The 22,329-nt window shown below is 35.9% G+C and overlaps 1 protein-coding gene across 1 annotated transcript in view; it reads left to right on the top strand.

The window, feature by feature from the left end:
* MED12L (mediator complex subunit 12L) overlaps nt 1–22,329 on the top strand; it is a 372,681-nt gene that overhangs the window by 60,437 nt on the left and 289,915 nt on the right. The window contains exons 5-6 of the mRNA XM_051983280.1: nt 19,555–19,724; nt 21,366–21,476. Coding sequence (XP_051839240.1) covers nt 19,555–19,724; nt 21,366–21,476 — 281 coding nt within the window. The remainder of the gene's footprint in view (nt 1–19,554; nt 19,725–21,365; nt 21,477–22,329) is intronic.

Genomic DNA, 22,329 nt, shown 5'->3' with positions numbered 1-22,329 from the left:
AGGGAAAACTCCCACAGACAATTGGAATCTCTCATTGCCATTGTATCATTATTCTTTGCCAAATTTATGATTCATTAATAGGGCTCATCTTCTTTCTCTTTCCAGGTGGTCTGGTGATAGACAACCCTCTGTTGACAGTATTGCTTTTGTTTTGACTAATGTTGATTTCTACTCAGATGGTTTCCACCAAATTTCCCTTTTTTGATTCCTGGATTTCTTTATTTCATTATCTTGATATATGCATATAAAAACACATATATGTGCATATGCACACTCATACACAATGTGTTTGTGTATATATACATATGTAAGTATATTTATGTGTATTTCTATATCTTTACATACATAAATATCCATATATAGTTACTTTGACCTTCTGTACTTAAACTATTTCTTTTGAATAATACTTGCTCTTCCAGAGTTATAGTCTAATTCTGGGTCTCAGCCGACCAAGTCCAATGAGCCTCCTTGTTTTTGATTCATCCTCCTTGCCACCAATGCAAAGCCAAGTAAAACATAATCAATCAGCATTTACTAAGTGCCTACTTTGTGCCAGATTCTGTGCCAAGTGCTGAGGCAAAAAAAAAAAAAAAAAAAAAAAAAAAGCTAAGACAAAGACTAGAGGCTTACAGGCTCACAATCTAATGAGGGAAGCAATAACAAATATGCCCAAACAAGCACAATACTCAAAAAAGGGGAGTTACTAGAATCAGGAAGAATCAAGAAGACTTCTTGTAGGAGGGAGAACTTTAGTTGGGATTTGAAGAAAGTCAGGAGGCAGCCATGAGAAGGAGAGCATTCTAAGCAGCCAGAAGAACCCTTTTATACTCCTAAAAAGGGTGATGTAAATGCAAAGAAGTGCTCTACACAAAGTACTGCGAGAAATTTGAGGATGGAGAGAAGACTGTGGAGGAGAAAAGGGAAGGTTTTATGGAAGGAGTGGTATCTGAGTTATCCTTGAAGGGAGGGGAAAGATGAGATCAAAGATGAAGGGATGAAACAAGTCAATTCCAGGCATAGTACACGATATGAAAAAAAGTCATAGATAGAAGAAAAAGAATGGTTTGGCGAATTAATCTAGTTTGATTTGAATGTAAAGACCAGAAAAGAGAGAATAGGATGTAATGAGACTAGAGGGGAAGGTTGCAGCTAGATTATAGAGGGCTTTACTTAATCTTCGAAATTGAGGAATGCAGTTGGGGTGCCTTGGGGAATCACTGAAAGGGTGCCAGCAGAAGAATGAGAGTGTCATAGTGGGGTACAATAGGAAGATGATTCCATATGGCAGTGTGAATGATAGAGACTAAACTAGAAGTACTGGAGACAGATCTCCTAGGAGGATATTAAAAGCTTAAGTAGGAAGAAACGAGGGCCTGAACTAGGATTTTGCCTAGTAGCAATGGGAAAGAAGGGACAGATGGGAGAGGGATTACAGAGCCAATTGATTGGATGTGTGGGGAGAAAGAAAGATGGTTTTGAGATTAGGGAAATATGGTGGCCACTGTACTGAGTCAGACCTAAGAAGAATAATAGATTGCATTCCTATGATGCTCCATGGCCCAGGAGTTGAGTGAGTGAGTAGTCCGGCTTCTCCCAGGTAAATCTCTCCAGCAGTGATGCTACTTTGAATCTTCTGTTGTCTCTGTCCAAGGTGGCAAAGGTCTTTGCCATGTATTTACTGTGTGGTTATGGAACTGTGTCTTTCTTGTCATTAATTTGCTTTGTGGTTATAATTAAGCCAAAACTCGCAAGAAATTAAGATTTTTGTTTTTTTTTGTTTGTTTGTTTGTTTGTTTTTTTTTTGCTGAGGCAGTTGAGGTTAAGTGACTTGCCCAGGGTCACATAGCTAGGAAGTGTTAAGTGTCTGAGATCAGATTCGAACTTGGGTCTTCCTGACTTCAGGATCTGTTTATTACTCTCCTATCAAGTATGGGAATTGTACTTGATGGTGCCTTAGGACCCTTTTAGTTCTGATATTTTACACTTCTATCCTGCAGTGAGTTCCTTGGCTTGAAGAAGTGTCAAGGTAGCAGTACTGTGGTAGCATTACAAAGAACGTGGGGCTGAAATCATTCTGTCCTGCCTTCTTTAAACTCATCACTTGACATTTGATAAGGTGACAGCCAGGACTTATCACTTGCAGTGAAGACTTTGCAATTAGACTCCCCATAACTACGGAGGAGAGAATGATGCTGATGACTTTGCACAACTCTGCTTCACTGAAATCCAATTTACTTGTAAGTCAAGACAACCCCCTCCCATTGGGAGAGAGGCCAGGGAATTTAGGTGTCCTTTGGGAGCTAGAATGACTGAGTGAATGAATGGAAAAGCATTTTATTAAATGCCTTCCCATGTGCTAAGCAACATACTTTTTTTTCCTTCTTCATTTCTGATGGCAATCTTTGTGACAAGGAAAGGGTGAAGTAGGGCATAAGTTCTAAAAGTCTGATCTGGAGATGATTTCAGAGAGGCCTGAAGAGGCTTCCATGAACTGATGCTAAGTGAAGTGAATAGAATCAGGAGATCAATGTACATGGCAACAAGAAGATTATATGAAGATCAATTCTGACATTCATGGGTTTTTTCAACAATGAGATGATTCAGGCAAGCTACAGTGGTCTTGTGATGAAGAGAGCCATCTATGCCCAGAGAGAGGACTGTGGGAACTGAGTAAGGATCCCAACATAGCATTTTCACTCTTTATGTCGTTGTTTGCTTGCATTGTTTTCCTTCTCAGATTTTTTTTTCTTTATGATCCGATTTTTCTTGTGCAGCAAGATAATTATAACTTTGTATACATATATTACATTTAACATGTTTTAATATATTTAACATGTATTGGTCTGCCTGCCATCTAGGGGTAAGAGTAGGGGGAAAGAGGGGAAATTTTGGAACAGAATGTTTTGCAAAGGTCAATGTGGAAAAATTACCCATGCATATGTTTTGTAAATAAAAAGCTTTAATAAGAAAAAAGTTTGATCTGGAAACCCACCCCTGGAAGATCCTTGAAATCCTTTTAGGAGGTTCATGAGGTCAGAACAGTTTTCATGATTACTCTCACAAGATAATTTTTATTTCAAATACAATAAATATCAGTAAGAATAAATCACAAAATGAGCTCTTTGGGGAGAAAGTCCTCAATTTTTAAGAATATAAAGGCATCTCTTAATACAAGGTAAAAAAAAATTTGAGAACCATTTGGGTGTAGAAAAACATGATAAAAATATTAAGGATGGCTTTGGGATAGGAGGGTAGTTCCATATTTTAGGAAAATAATCGATAAATCAGAGGAGGCCAGCCAGGATAGGGAAGAATTTTGAATCCAAACCATTCAAATCTTGGCTTAAGGAACTGGGGTTCTTGGGTAGCTATCTAAAGGGCTTTCACCCAGAAATAGAGATTAGGCTTGTTTACTTTGACTCCAGAAAGCAGAATCAAGAACAGTAGAATGGATGGAAGTTGCAGAGTCAAATTTGGCCTTGAAAAACTTGCCAAGAATTAGAACTCTCCCAAAATAAAGAGAAAGGATGATTTTGAAAGTATTGGTTTCTTCCTTCTTGGGAGTTCTTTAAGCAAAAGCTAAATGGCCACTTCTCAGATACCATTGTAGAAGGGATTTATTTTTTATAGATAAGATAAATTGTACTAGATACTCACTAATATCCCTTCCAGCTTTGAGGTTCTATGGTGATGAGTATAAAGGCAAAAACAGACTAAGAAGATGAAAATGACTGTCTTGGATTTATTGGAGCTTAAAAACAGGTTATAGGATTAGAAAAAAATGAAAGCATTAAGAGTTGGGAGAATTTTTTAAGAGTTAGAATGATTTGGAAAGGATTAAGAAGTTGCAAATTAAGAGAAAACTTTGAAGTTGTGTAATAAAACCATATATTGTTTAAACACATTAATTAGAAGCTTAAAATTTCTGAACATCAATAAAACCAGTACAACTTGAGTTAGTCACTATTAAATTTTTATTAATTCCATTCTTCTTTATTCCATAATTCATTTTTAAAATTTCCTTTAAATTCTCATCAAGATTCTTAGTTCATTCTTATTCAGCTCTTTTTCTTATATGGTTATATAGCTAGTGAGTACTCCCTTTGGCTCTGTTAATTTTACTTTGCCTTATTTTATATAGATCTTTCTTGATTTCTTTCTAAGTGTTATGCTTGACAGTCTTAATTGCATTATCATATTTCATTAATGTACCACAATTCATTCAACCATTCCCCTGTTGAATATTTAGGTTATTTCCAGTTGGTGATTACATATAATGTCTTCTATGAAAATCTGCAAGGAAATCTCTGTTTTGTTTTTGCTAATGCTTTCAGAGTGCATCCCCAACCGTGAGATTATTGGACCGTTGCATATGTCCTCATAGATTGTATTCCAAAAAGATTTCACAGCTTATGCAATTCTTCCAGCTATATAAGTATCTCAATTCCTTCAAAGGGTTGAAGTCCTTTGCTTTGAATTGTTTTAATCCATTTAATGTGTGTAAGATGGTACCTCATCTGTTTTAATTTGCATTTCTTTGATTATAAGTAACAGCAAATACATTTTCAAGTAACTAAAAATGTTAATATCTTTTGATTACTTATCTAATGTGGATTTAGAATTACTGTTAATCAGGACCCAAACAATAACCAAATGGGACTTAGCCTAGGACCTCTTGGTGACCAATGAGATTTATATTGGTTTTGGTTCAAGGCCTAGTCCTTAAGAAAGAAATATAGCCAGTCAACCCCAGAGATTGGGGAAAGATGCAAAAGAGAAAAATAATGCTTTTAAGAGCATCTGTAGGTAAGGTTATGATATTCTATGTGGATAAAGGGAGAGAGGGAAGAAGGGAAGAAAGGGAAGGTAGATAGATAGGTAGATGGATGGATAGATGGTGGGTGGATATCAATAGTACTTTGGCTAGAAACCCTGAGTGTTTTCTCTTCCCAGATTCACTGATTCATTTTATTTATTTAGATTTTTTTTTTTTCGGATTAGGTGAAAAAGGAGATTCTTTGCCTCAGTTGCTACCTGGCCTTAATCTCTGAATGGGGATAGTTTCAGTCAAACTGAGACTTGAAGACCCTAGCTTAAAAAGACCAAGGCTTCCTGTTTTACCCAAAGCCATCTCCAATCTTGAGCTATATCTTGCCACTGGACCTAGATGGCTCTGGAGGGGAAAGTAAGGCAGGTTAATTTGCACAGTCTTAACTTCACTTAAATCCAGCTCATTTCCATGTCACAACATCACCTCCCTGATGTCATGGTCCTGTTTGAGAACAAAGAACAAAAAGAGCAAGAATTACTGTATACAATGTATATGGTCCATTGTTTCCACTTGAAGTTAATTGTGAATTAGGAACTTTCCTTTTTAGATTTACCTCTCTGGCTTGCTGTGCTAATTTCTGTCAATTCCTAGTTAGTAAAACCCTCCTTGTCAGTGAGTAATTTCTTTATCAGCAATTTACTGATTAATTAGTTGTTTTCAATGCCAAGATTCTACCATGAGAGGAAAATTTAGTGGATTCTAATCCAGGTCCTTAGGTTCCAAATCCAGTAAGGTCTTGAATGGAAAGACCTAGTTTTTCATGACCCAGACTGACAAACTTACTCTTAGTTTGGGTCCTTTGAGGTCATTGTTCTTGTTAGAGTCCAAGTCCAGGTTCTCAGTTTCAGCTCAAGGCGGCACCTTCTGCCAGACCCCACTCCCTCAAATTTTCCTCACCCACCCTGCAATTGCCATCTGCCTTTTAGCCTCTTCTCTCTCCAGCCTGCTGCTCTTTAATCCTTCAGTTGATGCTTAACGAAGTCCTCCTCAATACAGTGCTGGCTTGCGATCCCCAGCTCAGAGGCTGCATGATTTGGGGTAGGAAGCTTGCCACTTACGAGTGTGACCATATGCCAATCACTTAATCATCCTGGACTTGACTTTCATCATAACTAAAATGAAGGGGTGAGATTTGATTACTTCTAAGTCTACTGCCAGCTCTAAATTCTCCAGCTCAAATCATCCTTTCCACTGAATTGCATTTTGCAAAATAATTGCTTTTCCTTCAGCACAAATCTCTTTTCTGTCTTATTTTCATGTTGTCCATCATTCAACTCATTGAAAATTAACAATTAGCTTCTTCAAAGCCCTTTATTGCATGTTACGTGAATTTGTTTCCAATACCTCATACCTATCAGGACAGAGATGAAACTCAAATATACATATATTGAGGAATTGGACCCACCAGAGCGCTTAATTCTATTTTTGCTTGGTGAGTACTGAACTTACTCATAGCCTCACTATCAAAAATGTATGTAATACAGTATGTAATAACTGTATAAATTTGTATACACATTGGATCTGACATGTATTTCAACATATTTAACATGTAGGACTACTTGTCAGATAAGGGAGGTGGTGGGGGGAAGAAGGGGAAAATGTGCAGCAAAGGATTATGCAAGGGTCAATGTTAGAAAAATTACCCATGCATATGCTTTGTAAATAAAAAGCTTTAATAAAAAAATTAAAAATAAATTTAAAAAATGTATGTATAAAGTTCTGTTAAATGACCAAGTATAAATAGATAAAGAATAGCTTGTTTTGTGGTTTGTATTTTCTTATAGTTTTCGCTTTTCATTGCCCTATTACATTTCCAGTGGTGCCCAATAATTTTTCCATTTTATGCTAACTGCATGGCAGTTTGTATTCATTTCTTGGAAGTGCTTGATAAGCATCCCCATTTATGTTTTGTACTAACAATGTCTTTTCTTCACAACCACCTTGGGAGGGAAAGATAAGTCATTGTCTATATTTCACAGATGAGGAAAGATGAAATGTCTTACCCAAGTTAGTGTAGCTGGGATGCAGGAACCCTAGTCATTTTATTCCAAATTCAGTAATATTTCTACTACATCACGCTTCTTAGAAACTAATATTGAAGAACCAGAGGATATTCTTGTATACAGTTCTTGTGAACTTAGCACCTGTGTTAGTGCCTCCTAATCCTTTGTGGCAAGTCCCAAGACAACAAGATATTAAAAGATATGGGCAGCTAAGTGACACAGTACATAGGTGTGCAATTGGGCAACTCATATTCATGAGTACAAATCCAGCCCCAGAAAAGTTGTAGCTGTGTGACTCCAGGCAAGTCACTTAACCCTGTTTGCCTAAATTTCCTCATCTGTAAAATGAGCTGGAAAAGCAAATGGCACACTATTCTGCTATCTCTGCCAAATTAACCCCAAATTGGGGTTTCAAAGAGTTGAACGTGATTGCAATGAACAAATTAACAAATAGCTGAAATAATAAATTAACAAAAGCTTAATGTGTCAAGGAATGGTGCTTAATGTCCAGGATAAATTAGTAGATGAGGAAAATTATGTAGATGTGATTTACTTAGGTTTTTAGCTGAGTTTTTGTTAAAGCATCTAATACTGTTCTTGTGGAGAAGATGGGAAAATATAGAGTAGATAATAACACAGATGGATTTAGCATTGAGTGGATGGATAGAGTCAAAAAGTAGGATTTTTTAAAATTGTTTCAGTGACAATGTAGCAGGAGGTCTTTAGTGGAGTATTTCAAGGATCCATCTGTTCCTGGCCCTAAGCTGAGGAGGATAGCTGCTTTGCTCATTAGATTCGAAGATAACACTAAATGGGAAAGGATGGCCAATGCTGGGTGACAGTGTCTGGCTCTTAGTAGGCCAGAACAATGATGACTTTAATAAGATAAAATATGCTAAGGCTAAATTTGAAGTCTTTCTCTTGGTTGCAAAAAAAATCATTACAAATATACAATGGAACAGGCATGAAGAGATCAAAGATGTTCTTAAAAGACTCCAGAGGTTTGAGTAGATTGTAAACTCAGCAGTTTAATGTGGTACCCAAAATACTGATGTGATCTTAGGTTCTGTTAAGACTAGCACAACTTCTAGGAATCTGGAGATACGTTACACTGTACTCTTTCCTTAGACTGACTCATCTGGACTATTGTATTCAGTTCTGGATGTCATGGTTTAAGAGAGAGACTGATAAACTGAAGAGTATCTGGAGAAAGACATTTAGGATAGTGAAGGGCCTTGAGTTCCACTATCAATGCAGATGTGTTTAGCCTGAGAAGACAATGGGGGTTTCAGCAACAGTAATAGTCTCTTTCATTTTTATAGTTCTGAAAATACATCAGAACACTTTTACACAAAAAGCTAGTTTTCATGTATTACAAAAATCACATAATCTGAGAGTTGGAAGGGGACATCTCTTCATTTACATATCTTAATTTCTGAATCTCTCTCTCTCCCATGCTTATGAAGCAAGCCATCTCTTATAACAAGAATAAAAAAGGAAGTCAGCATTTCAACAAAATCAGATGTATCTGACAACATAAGCAATATTCCACTCTTGTAGTCCCCTACCTCTTCAAAGAAAGGTCATGTGAACTTGGTCAATAGTTTCATTTCATTTTGTTCAGTTTACATCATTATAGACACCATGCATTTTGTTTTCTTGGTTTGGTTCATTTTGCTGTATCCATTTGCATGTTTTCTTATTCTTTTCTGAATTCTGATTCATCTTATTATACAAGAATATTCCATTTACATTTATGGAAACACAATTTGTTTCTCATTCCCTCTATTGGGAGCATATATTTTGTTTCCAGTTCTTTGCTGTCAATCATTTAATAAAACTTTATTAAACACCTCCTATATGCTGGCACTATGTTAATCATTGAGGATACAAAAAATATTATTAAAAAGACAGTCTTTGCTCCAAAAGAGCTCCCAGCCTAATGGGAAAGACAATGGGCAACAAACAAATTAACCTAAAACATATACAAGATAAATAGGAAGTAAAGGGAGGAAAAACGCTGGAATTAAGAGGAGTTGGAAGAGGCTTCCTGTGGAAGATAGCATTTTAGTTGTGACTTAAAGGAGGATGAGTAGTTGGACCCAGTAGTAGGAGACGAGGAGGGAGAATGTTCCAGACATGAGGGATGGCTGGAGAACATTCTCAGAGCCAAGAGATTGAATATCTTGTTTATAGAACAGTCAGGAATTCAGAGTCACCTGATTAAAAAGTATGTGGCAGAGAGCATGGTGTTAGAAGACTGGAAAGGTAGGAGGGGAATGGGCCATGATGAACTTTGAACACGGGAGGATTTTATATTTGATCCTGAGGGCTGTGCGGAGCCCTTGGAGTTTATTGAATAATGGACGTTAACCTGGTTGGACTTGGATTTAAGGAAAATCCCTTTGGTGGCTAACTGGTAGTTGTTGTTTCTCCTTCATTCTTGAAGAGGACCATGATATCAGGGAGGTGCTGCCATGACCTGCAAGTGAATTGGATTTAAGTGAGGAAGAACTATGCAAAGTCACCTGCCTCACTTTCCCCTCCAGTGCCATCTGGGTCCAATAAAGAATATAGATAGGATGAATATAGATGTCCCTGAATGAAATGGTGGGAGACCTTGGGTTGAAGACTTTGGCTGAATGAAGGTTGTTTTGGAATAGGAAGAGGCCAGGCAGCCAGGCAGACCCACCAGCAAACTATTGCCATTGTCCAGGTGTTGAGCTGATAAGGGTCCCTCCCAAGGAGTTGGCAGTTTCAGGAAAGGGAGGGAAAGGAAGGGAGAGGGAGAGGGAGAGGGAGAGGGAGAGAGAGAAGGGGGAGAGATAGAGGGAGAAGGAGAGGGAGAGGGAGAGGGAGAGAATGAACATTCTTGGGACTGTATACTAAGCAATGGGAGCTCTGGATCAAATAGCATAGATATCCTCGCCTCTCCCTCATTCCACTTCTTTGAGGTGTTGCTGATATCAATTCAAAATTACTGATCTACTTCCCAAGTCCGTCAACAGCATATTAAGCATATTAATGTTTCTCATTATGTGGCCTCCACCTACATTGGCTATTACCTTATGTCTAATTGGCCAATTTGTTGAGTGTAATGTGAAACTTCACAGTTGTTCTGATTTGCATTTATTATTAGTGATTTAGAACTTTTTTTATGATTGTTAATTTTCAAATCTTCTTTTGAAAGTGATGTAGTTGTCTTTAACTAACCTTAACTGGAAATTGACTTGGAGATTGTTCAGCTATAGATGCAATTTTGGGAGATGAAGTAGTTGTTATTGAATTGGAAGTAATGGTATTAACCTTTTTCCTGAAAGTTTAATTTTGCTACAAGCCTTTTTTTCCAGTAGCCCAAGATTCATTCAGTTTATTCTTAGGGAGTGATTAATTTTTCTTGACATAGTTTGTCATATTTACAGACCCTTCTCTGGCTTATGTTATTACTGTTTGTGGGAGTGTGTCTCTTTGGACTACTACATCCTATTTTTCTTTTCCAAATGATGAAAATTATTAAATAACTGGTGTTTTAAAGAGACACTCCAATTTAGATATCAGAGAAGAAAAAGATTCAGGATGTAATGAAAAAGCAGTAACTTGTGCAAGAGAGTAGATTTGTTACCCTCTCGAGAAAATATCTCGCTGGACAATTACATTGTATAATAAAAGAATCTGAAGGAAGTAGAGAATGCTATTTGTATTCTACAAGCTGGTCAATTTTAGTTGTTTCAAGATAAAATCCTAATGACTTCCCTTTTACTGAATGAGGGTAAAATTGTTAAGGGAAAAAAATAAAGTAGGTCCTTTATGTAAAAATGGTGAAGGAGCCTTGTTTCTTCTGAGGTATATGGGAGCAAAAGTGAAATAATCCTCTCTCTCTCTCTCTCTCTCTCTCTCTCTCTCTCTCTCTCTCTCTTTCTCTCTGTGTGTGTATGGGGTGGAGGAGGAGTGAGGCAGAGACAGGGACAAATTTTTTGATATCCCTTATCCAATATTAACAGTATTCCATGTAACAAAGAAAAAGGTCAGCAAAGTGCCCAATGCACTAACCATATTTGACAATGTATATAGTCTTCAATATCCACCTTTCCAAGGAAATGATGGAAGAGAATTTGGAGTTGGGATTATTTCACATTCAACTTCTTCTTAGTGTTCTTTTTGTTTATATTATTGTACCTTTTATATATATAGTACCTTCATATGCCATTCTTTGGGGGGGGGGGGTTAACTATATAGTGTATAGTGGTTGATTTGGGCAGATAGAAAATGAAGCAAGTAAGAATTTATTTAAGCACCTTTTGTTCATTGGCACTGTACTAGGCATCAGGGATTTAGATACCAAAAACCATATTCTCAGAGAGTTTAAATTCCCTCAGGGAAAACAATATACACATAAGAGAGTGTGTGTATGTGTGGGTATATAGAATGAATGCAATATAGTTCAGTAGAAGGGGAGTAGGAGGGATGGCACAAGTAGTTTGGAAAATGAGGAAAGGTTTTATATAGAAAGTGCTTGAGAAATATCTTGAAGGGATTCTATAGGGCACAAAAGAAGAGTAAGTATGGTATCAGGATGGAAGTTGACTAGTATAGACAAAGATAGGAAACAGCTTGCTTGCTTGGATCATAGAGTTCGAGAAGGGTAATAGTGTGTAATGAAACTGGAAATAGAAGTTGAAGTTGGGTTCTGAGGGGCTTTAAAAGACAGGGAAGAATTTGGTCCTGATCTTTTGGGTTGGAATAATAAAATGCTCAGGTCTTCCCTGCCTTGAAGGAAAGTCACTTGGGCATCAAGTGTAAGATGGCTTGGAGAGAGGGAGGGAAGATACTTGAGCCAAGCAGATCCATTGGGAGGCTGTTTTGTAGTAGTACAAGTGAGACTTGGATGTGATCGAAGGAACCATGAAAGAAATTGAAGGTTAGAGAGGGAGGGGCCAGTCTGCTACAGGGCCTTGGTGAGGAGAAAGTCACCTTCCTCCACCCCCACTGCCCCTATTGTTAGAGGCAAATGGAAAGAAGAAAGGAGGAAGGGGTGATATCAGAGTATAAGAAATGAGAACCTTAACTGAGTGACTAGTGAGAGGTGGAAGAGATGTGAAGAAAGATTTAGCAGACTTTTTTGGGGGTAGTGCACTTTGGGAGAGGAATGAAGTGATTGCCTTGCTATAGGGAGTCATTAAGATGACAATATGAATTCCTTTAGTTCAGTGCAGGAAACATTTATTAAGCACCTACTGTGTTCCCGGCATGGTGCTGAGTGTTCATAATACAAAGAAAGGCACCATTATCTTTACTTAATTTGTCGTCTTTGTAAAAGGCTGATATTTCTGGTTTTTTTTCCAATTTAAGGTGGAATTTTAATTCCTCAATGATTAATGGAAAGCTGTTTTTAATTTGAAAAAGTTTTTGAGGAAGTCAAATTATTTATGAACTATACATACTTTCTAAAGGATAAACTATAACAACCATGGGCATTAAAACCAGGTTTGGCAATTGACTTTTTTTTTCCATGCCTAAGCAGATTGTTTGTGGTGAGGAAAACAGACTTAATTAAACATAAAGAGAAACACCTCCAGGAATGAGTTTATAAGGGATAAAAATAGCCAAAGCTCTGCCATTTTCTTCCTTTGGGACCTTGGGCAAATGACAACTTTTTGGGAGATGAGTCTCTCATCTCTAAAAGCAATTGGATTGTGCACTTTAAAGTCCTCCTTGGCTCTGGCTGCTATGATCCTAAAAACCACCTAGTGATACATATTTCTTTGTAAATGAAAAAATAATTGAATTTTCTGTTTTATTGCTAAGTATACCTAAAAGTAAAGGACTAGAATAAAATTTTATTTGGAAAGTAACATAAGAGTTAACTCTTAATTGGTTTCTTATTGACACTTAATTGGATTCTTATTGACACTTGACTTAGTTGTTAATCTATTTGTTTCCTACTCAGCTTCTGAGGGACAGTTACCTTAAATTCTGTAAAATAAAGGGAGCAGAGTAGGAGCAGATGAATTTAAAGATATTTCCTTCAGCATCACTGTTCTATGGTTTTCTATTTCCTGGTTGCTTTTATAATGGCCTTTCAGGTGTGTTTATAAGTTCTATAATGGGTAACTATATGACGTTGATTTAGTAAACAACATCTGCCCATTTGGACTCTTCATTTGTCCAAACATTATTTCAAACTTGGGGAACAAAAGAGAAAAGCCCAATAAACTTTGTCATATTTTGAGGTTCAACAAATATAATTGAGAAAATGCTAGACTATTATGTAGACAAGTCTTGTATATTATCCAAACTGGTAATTCATTTGAGAACAGAATGTCCCTTGTTGTCAATTTGCAAGTCAGCAGATCACTGTCATTAAGAATGGCCAGCATATACACCTACACACACCTTTAAAAAGCCTATTTCATGACCAGCAGGATGATTTCAGAGAGGCCTGGAGAGACTTACATGAATTGATGCTGAGTGAAATGAACAGGACCAGGCGATCATTATACACTTCAACAACAATACTATGATCAATTATGATGGCCATGGCTCTCTTTAACAATGAGATGATCCAAACCAGTTCCAATTGTTTAGTAATGAAAAGAATCGGCTACACCCAGAGAGAGAACTGTGGGAAATGAGTGTGGACCACAAATAGCATTTCCACCCTCTCTGTTTGCTTGCATTTTTGTTTTCCTTCTCAGGTGTTTTTACCTTCTTTATAGACCTGATTTTTCTTGAGCAGCAAGATAACTATATAAATATGTACATATATGTTGGATTTAACATATACTCTTAACATATTTAATATGTATTGGACTACCAGCCATCTGGGGTGGGGAGGGAGGAAGGAAGGGGAAAGTTGGAACAGAAGATTTTGCAATGGTCAGTGTTGAAAAACTACCTATGCATATGTTTTGTAAATAAAAAGCTATAATATTTTTTTTTTAAAAGCCTATTTCATTAGTTAAAGATTTGTTCTGCCTTCAGGTATCTGAAGCCCTTTTACTCATGTCTAACAAATTCTTACAGCCACTTATTTGAAAGCATCAATTAACCATTCTTTTAATGTGTCTATTGATAAGTACTTGGGTTGGTTTCTTAGTGTAAGACTAAGATGAGCATAAGTTATTCTTCCCTATTTGTTAGAGTGAGGGGGATGATTGAGCTTATGATTCATTTTTGAATACTTAAAAATTGATAATGGTGGTAACATAGCTTATGTTGTACTTTCATTGTCAAATAAAGATGAGTCATAAAATGTACGGAGGCTATGACACACACCTCTCGCCTTCCCCCACCAACCTTTTTCCTTTCCACCTTCATGTCTCTAGACCTCTACCTGTACATCTGAAACAATTAAAAATCTATCACAGCATACTGCAACTTTACTTTCCAGTGGTTGGGTGATTTATGACCAGGGACTGTAATCATTTATTGTACAAGTGAATATGTTGACTGCATATTAGGAGGAAACTTCCCAAAGCAATCAAGTTGCCATATCAAGGTAGAGGAAAAAAATGAATGCTAAGATTGATGTGTTAAATGACTAATTCTTATTCAAGGGACTAAAAATGGACTCAGAATGGGGTGGGAAAGATATAGTTGTAGGAAGGATAAAAAGGGAGAATAGAAAATATAGAAGTGTTACTTAAGGAGCATAGAAAATATACATTCTTAATGGGAGGGTATAATATAGGAAAAATAAAAAGTATGTATGTTAAAGGTAGAAACACTGGCAGATATAATGAGACAGTGATGGGGTATTTTGATGGAGAACTAAAAAAAGACAACCTTTTAAAAAGAAGGGAGCGAACAATCTATTAGTTTTCTTTTAGAGCACAGTGTTTTGAATTTGAGTCTTTTTCTGTACTTTAAAAGCTTTGGATGATGCCATTTTTCTCCCCCCCTTTTTAAAACCATTATCTATCATAAATATCTAAGGCAATTAATTAGCATTCAGTAGGACTTGATACAGCAACTATCTTGACTCCATATATTCTGCTGTTTCTTACGAATAAGGCATTATTGTTATTTATACATATCTGCTTTATTTTTAGAACAAACACATATGTAAATTTCATTCTTTACATCCCCCAAGGCAAAAGGAATATAGATGTATATCTGTTTTCCCAATTTAGTATTTTATTTTTCCAAATACATGTAAAGATAAAGATAGTTTTAAACATTCATCTTTGTAGTGTCCCAAATTTTTCTCCCTCCTTTTCCTAATTCTCCCCTCCCCAAGGCAGCAAACAATCTGATATAGGTTAAATGTGTGTAATTCTTTTAAACACATTTCCATATTTTCTATGTTGTGCAAGAAAAATCAGATCAAAAGGGCAAAAAAAAAAAAAAAAAGACCACGAGAGAGGAAAAAACAAATAAACAATATCCAAAAAGTGAAAATATTATGTTTTGATCCACATTAAGCTTCCACAATTCAGATTCAATAAGTAAATTTTAAAGGCAGCTAAATGGTACAGTGGAGAGAACACAGGACATGGAGTTAAGAAAACCTGAGTTCAAATCTGGCCTCAGGTACATACTAACTGTGTGATCTTGGGCAAGTCATTTTATCCTATTTGCCTCAGTTTCCTCATCTGTAAAATGAGCTGAAGAAGGAAATGGCAAATTATTCCAGCCAAGAAAACCCCAAATGGAGTCACAGAGTCAGATATGAATGGAAACAGCTGAATAACAACTTATAATTGCTTACTGTTTACATTATTTTCAGATATTCCTGGTCTATAATATAACTATATAAATAAATCATTCCCTCTGATTTTTCATGGTGTCTGACGAAATGGTCATAATTTGCTTTGAGAAAATCATCTTTTCACAGAGAAAGAGAAGAAAAGAAGGGTGAAAAGAGAATTTTCAATCCTTTTTAATGAATGTTCACTGAGTAGCTAATAGTGAAGTTAGAATTTTTATTCAGCTGCATTGGGAATTCCTACAGAATTCTGGAAAAAAGCAAGCTATTCCAGAGAGGGACATCTTTATTTATTTTTTAAATGGAGGCATGAACTACTTTTATGAGGCAAAGTTTCCATGGCCTTCACCATCCTTTTGGAATCATCTCTTTAAAACAATTTGAAACAGAAGAATAACATACAAAGAAGCAAAGAAAAGAATAGTCATGAATATAATCTTTTCTATTTATAAATAATATATAAAAATCTATGCTTTATTGAAAAGAAAATTTATTGTTGTATATTTTGAATCCTCCCTTGTATTCTCATGGCCACATGACAATGTTTAGTTTTTATTTTCTTATTCTGTCTTTTTTTTTTTTTAATTTTTTTGGGGGGGTTGTATTTAATTTGAAATAAATATTTAAAAAATAAAAATAAGTCAGAAAAAGACAACTTGAAAGTGGACCCTTTAAAAATTGTTATTACCCAAAATAGAATTCTCTTAGAACATAGGCAGATCTTTGCCTTGATTTCTGTTTATTATCCTCCTTCAACTTTGAGCTGTGATTAGACATGGGTTCATCAGTGGCATTGCACTCTGGGACATGGATGTGTCCTGAGCAAGAACTATTCATTGATTTTTGAGTAGAGGACAGCAGAGAGATCCTCCATTCCAATTCCCTCATTTTTTAGAGAAGGAAACAGACCCAGAGAAATTAAAGGGCTTTCCCAAAGTCACATGGCAAATGACAGAGCCATAATGCAGAACTGGATTCTGTGATTCCTAATGTAGAACTCTTCATTTCACTAATCTGCTTCCTATCTTTCTTTGTTGGATTTCATGCCAAGTTCTTTGAATGTTCATTTTTCTTCAGTTGTATTTCAGTTTTCTTGAGGTTACAGTGTTTGTTATTTTGGAATAAACTTGTACATTGTTTCTTTTGGCTGCCATGCATTACTTCTTGGCTTTGGGGACAGAATGATTCTTTTCCCCATCTTAGGCAGTCTCTTTATATGTGCCCCTGGCTCTGTTTTCTTCCAATTTATCCAGTGGATTTCTCTGTTCTCCTCTCCTCTAGTCTATAATCTCCCCCTATCTACTGATTCTATCCTTGCTGCCTTTGAACAAGTCATCTCCCTATTTCTTAATAAAATATTCACTATACCCAGAAATCCCTCAAGCTATTAAGCTTTATCTTTTTTTTTTTTCCAGCCAGACTCCTAAGGGGGAAAAAAAGCTATTTACACTTCTTTCACTCCTTATCCCTTTTCATTTTAGTTTCTTGACCATTACTTAAAAAAATTTTTTTTATTACCTTTTATTGTTTTTTTAAATATCACCAAAATTTCACCCATGTTCTACCCCCCATACAACAGAGATTGTTTGTTTATTTTTGAAAAAGAAAAAAAAAAGGAAAATTGGTGCATTGAAAAAGTTTGAAAATATGTGCTATATTTCACATTTGTGAACCTCCCACCTCCAGGAAGGAATTGGTTGGGGATATTTTTTTTTGGAGCCAGGTATTTTTCTTGTAATTTTACAATATTCAATTTTGATTAATGTTATAGGAGAAATATCTCCTCTTTGAGTTCATGTGGTGTAACTCCTAACCAAATACATATTTACCACAATGTAGAAAATATAGATTAAAAAATGGTAGATTTTATCAGTATATTCAAGAAAACCTAAACCATCATGAGGATTCTGATAAGGCTTCTTATAGACAAAATCATATCAAAGTGATTGCCAAATTAATTTCTCTCTTCTTAATATCTTAAGAGAAATTAATTCTTTTACATAATGCAATCTTGTACATTCCTCTTAGGCAACAAACAATTAAAGATCAGATAGATCCATATGTCATAAAAGTTGAATAAATTTAGTTAAGTGATTCAAAATCTCATTTATTTCCCCTTAAAAAAGCTTTGTAGGTAAACTAAGTTGGGTTACAGATTAAACCAATTTTAGAGATTTCACAAATAGGCTGACTGAGGACGATTACATGTCACCAAGGAGTCAAGGACAGTTGAGATTTTTTTCTTCTGGCTTCTCAACCATGTAATGTTTAAGGTTCTAAGTAAAATTTCACTTCTTGTGGTACATGTTTTAGTTAAAGTTAATATCAACCTTGACATTGTTAATTTTAATAACTTTTATTAAATTATTTACATTAATATTAATATTTAGTTAACCAAAATTTGCAGAAGGAATAACAGTCCCAGATAATAGAAGAAAATAAAAATTGTTTTAACATTAGGTTGTTTATTGCATTATTATCATTGCATATGGTTTGCTTACTTTACTTTGCATCAGTTCATGTAGATCTTTCCATATCTCTCTGTATTCATCATTTCTTAATTTGTTTAGTTATTCCTCAAATGATAGGCATTTATTTTGTTTTCAGTTCGTTGTTGTCACCAAAAGTGCTGCTACACATATTTTGGTGTGTATGAGGAAGAATCAGTTCCCTTTGGCAGGGGATGGCGTAAGCCTAGTAGGGGAACTTTTGGGTGTATAGACATTTTAATTTCTTTATTTATATAATTATAAATTGTTTTTCAAAATGATTGTACTAATTTATAGCTCTACCAACAATGCACTAGTATGCTTATCTTCCCACAAACCCTCCAACATTGACTTTCCATATTTGCCAATTATTTCTCTTAGCAGTAATATGCATGTATGTATAAAGCAGTAACATGTAATATGTATACATATAGATTAATTTAGAATTTATATGGCATGTGACATAAGATATTGGTCTAAGCTTAATTTCTCCCAGATTACTTGCCTGTTTTCCCAGTGATTTATATCACCTTAAGAAAATAGTATCCCATACCAATTCATTGTTTGGAGAGTTATGAAAATGATCCAAACATTCTAGAGAGTAACATGGTAGTATGCCCGAAGGGCTATAAAACTGCATCCCTTTCACCCAGCAGTACTACTATTGGTTCTGTATCCCAATGAAATCATAAAGGAGGGGAAAGATCCACCTGTGCAAAAATGTTTGTAGCAGCTCTTTTTGTGGTAACAAAGAATTGGAAAATGAGAACATGCTCATGAATTAGGGAATAGCTGCGGTATATAAAGGTAATGAAATTTGATTGTTCTATGAAAAATGATGAATAAACTGATTTTAGAAAGACCTGGAAAATTTACATGAACTTATGCTGAAGCAGAGGCAGAAGCAGGAATATGTTGTGCACAATAACAGTAAGAATGTGTGATGGTCAGCTATGAAAGATTTACATTTTTGCAGTGGTTCAGTGATCCAAAGCAATCTCAATAGACTTTGGATAGAAAATGTCATCTGCATCTAGAAAAATAATTATGGAGATTGAATGTAAATCAACACATGGTAGGTTCACTTCTTTTTTCTGTTTTTTTTCCCCCTGCCATGGTTTTTCCCTTTTGTTCTGATTTTTCTCTCTCAACCTGATTCATAAAGTAATGTATCTAAAAAATAAGAAAGAAAAACAAACAAAAAAGAAAACAGTATCCCATCAGATACAGAATCTCTGTATTCTGTACTTAGTCATGATTCTCTTTGGGTAGAGAATGAGGAAATCTCTGTAGATTATCTGAAAAACTGGAAGGCTAATTAGCTAATTGAGAACTCATTTATAGACAATATAATTACGTGATTTGAGTGGTGCCCTCTAATAAAGTCATCTAGTAAAAGGAAGCTATATAGTCTCTTTTGTCCAGTTGTTATTAAAAGTGTTGAAAATATTCCCCTATATTTTTCCAAAGAAAGTAGTGATGCTCTAAGCTTTTTTTTTTTTTTTTTGGTTTGTTTGTTAACAGAATGGACCCAAATCTCCACCAGATACCTTCGAGAACAATTGGCAAAGATTGCAGATTTTTATCACCTGGCCTCAGCTCCAGGCAATGGCTCCATGGTTATGCCGCAGGATGTGGAACAAGCATTGAAACAGTGGGAGTACAATGAAAAACTGGCATTCTATATGTTCCAGGTAACTTTTCCTAGAAATGCAAATTTTCCTGTGATTAATCTAGGGCTAATTAAAATGTATTTAACTGATCTTTCCTTTCCTTTCCTTTTCTTTTTCTTCCTCTTCCTCCCTCACTGACTTTCTTTCTTCCTACCTTTCTCCCACTCTCCCTTCATCCTTCCTTCTTTCCTTCCTTTTTCCTTTTTTCCTTCCTTCTTCCTTCCTCTTCCCCCCTCTCTCTTTCCTCCTCGCCCTTACTTCTCTCTTTTAAATATATATATATATGCACATACACACATGAGTTTTTTTTTGTGTGTGTGTGTGTGTGTGTGTGTGTATCAAGTTGCTCACTGTACCATGAAATCCTAGACCCAAGCCTATATATATCTCCGTCTCTGTTTTTGTCCCAGATCTGAGATTTCATTGATGTGGGCAATGCTAAGTGAGGACACTTCCTCTGCCAGAGCATATTTGGACCTACCCTGCCATGTGTAGTCTTAGAGAGTTGCATGTGGCTGCAGGTTATGTGACTTGTCCAAGATCACACAACAAGTATGCACATGGGGCAGGAATTAACTCAACTCTTTTTTGACTTCAAGACCAGTTGTCTATCCACGATGTCACACCAACTTTTATGTGAATAATTGGCTATTTTTATTTATACACTTACTCATTTATCACTGTTTACTTTGTTCTATAAGAACAAAAAATGATAATTAAAGGTCAAAATCCATCATTTTATTTTGTCTTGGACCTTGAAGATATTTGTTCAGAATCCACTATGTTGGGATCATCTTCATTTGCTGGACTGTGAGCTCCCTGAGATTGAGTTGTTTCATCCTTTATATTTGTAGCTCTGATATCTACCATATTGCCTGGCACATAGCAGGCACTTAATAAATGCTCCTTGGAGAATTTATTTCAATCAGCACCTATCAAAATATGGTCTTGGGATCCCCAGGAGACATTTTTAGGGGATATATGGAATCAATACTATTTTCATAATAATACTAAGTCATCTTGAAGATATTTTTTCTACTATAAATATCAAAAGTATACCCCACATAAATAAAAACTCATTGGGGGAGGGGAATAATGTTTTCCATAATTTTTATAAACATGAAAAGGTCTTGAGACCAAAAAGTTTGAGAATCAATGAAATTAAAGCAAAATCACCTAGTTTATAATTTTAGGAAAAATCATGATTGTAAGGATTGGGGAAATTGAGGAGAGGCTAAAAATCTTTTCTAATCATTTTATATTAAGTACCAACTATGTGACAGACATTTTGGTAGGTTCTGGAGATTCAAAAAACAAACAAAAATACCCTGCTATCTTCAAGCAACTTCCATTCTTTTTTGTGTGAAGGATGAAACAATACATTCCTGTATACACAATATACATAACTTAGTTTCAGGGATGGGGGCACAGATCTCTAAATGAAAGGCCATTTGCTGACTGTAGAAGAGAGTTTCAGAAGGCTCAGTATAAGTGTAAAGGACTTGGGAAGGATCTGGTTGATACTGACAGGAATGAGGAAATAGGAGGGACCTGCAGGAAGCATTTGCTGCTACTGTAGAAGCTGAAGGTAGCCAGACTCTAGAGCCCCTTTCTGAGACCATATAAATTAATTCCACCTCACATGTATTTATTTTGTTTTAGGAAGGAATGCTTGAACGGCATGAATACTTGACCTGGATCCTAGACGTCCTGGAAAAAATCAGACCAGTGGATGATGATCTTCTGAAACTACTACTACCACTAATGCTGCAGGTGCAGTTTGTCATTTAATTAGTGATGAATGAGGTCTGATAAAATATATTAAAGCTAAGAAATGGCATGTCCCTCACTATGTAATGGTGGCGAGTAATGGGGTAGAAGAACCTCCCTCTTTGTTTTTCCTTTTTCCTTTTCCTCCTTCTCAGGAAGCTTGGCTATAGATTCAGTGGACCACCAGGTGGAGACACCTGTAGGAATGTAATCAGAATGGAGCTCAGAGGAATGAAGTAGGCTATATACATAGTTTTGCACGGAGATATTAATTGGCCATTCACCTCCTCTCTTTTCACCTCCCTCCTGCCACCTCAGGAGAAATGAAAAAGTCTATAACCTCCAAAAAAAGTTCATTTATCCCTGAATTTTGTGGCTCTGCCTGAAATTAGCCAGGTTGCTCCTTGAACTCTTTTACATTTTTCTTGAATGTACCAGGTTGCCTTTGAAAACCCAAAGTCTTTTCTGTGCCAGAATGGGACTTGAGTGAATGATAGACCAATAGAGGCTTGGATGATTACGTTCATAAGTAAATTGAAGGCCCTAATGTGGCTTCACAAAATCTTATTCACAAGTACAAGATGGGAACTAGGGGGCATGTAAAGCATATAGCTGTTTGATTACCCCCAAAAAAAACCCCAAACACCTTTAAAAATTTTTTAATTTAACTTTTTTATTTCCATATATATATCTATATATCTATCTATATCTATATATCTATCTATCTATCTATATATATATATATATAATACATATCTATCTATCTCTCTCTCTCTCTCTCTATATATATATACATAGAGAGAGAGAGAGAGAGAGAGAGAGAGAGAGAGAGAGAGAGAGAGAGAGAGAGAGTAAA

The sequence above is a fragment of the Antechinus flavipes genome, chromosome 3, assembly GCF_016432865.1.
Source record: "Antechinus flavipes isolate AdamAnt ecotype Samford, QLD, Australia chromosome 3, AdamAnt_v2, whole genome shotgun sequence".
Lineage (NCBI taxonomy): Eukaryota > Metazoa > Chordata > Mammalia > Dasyuromorphia > Dasyuridae > Antechinus > Antechinus flavipes.
This window is presented reverse-complemented; position numbering and strand designations above follow the sequence as displayed.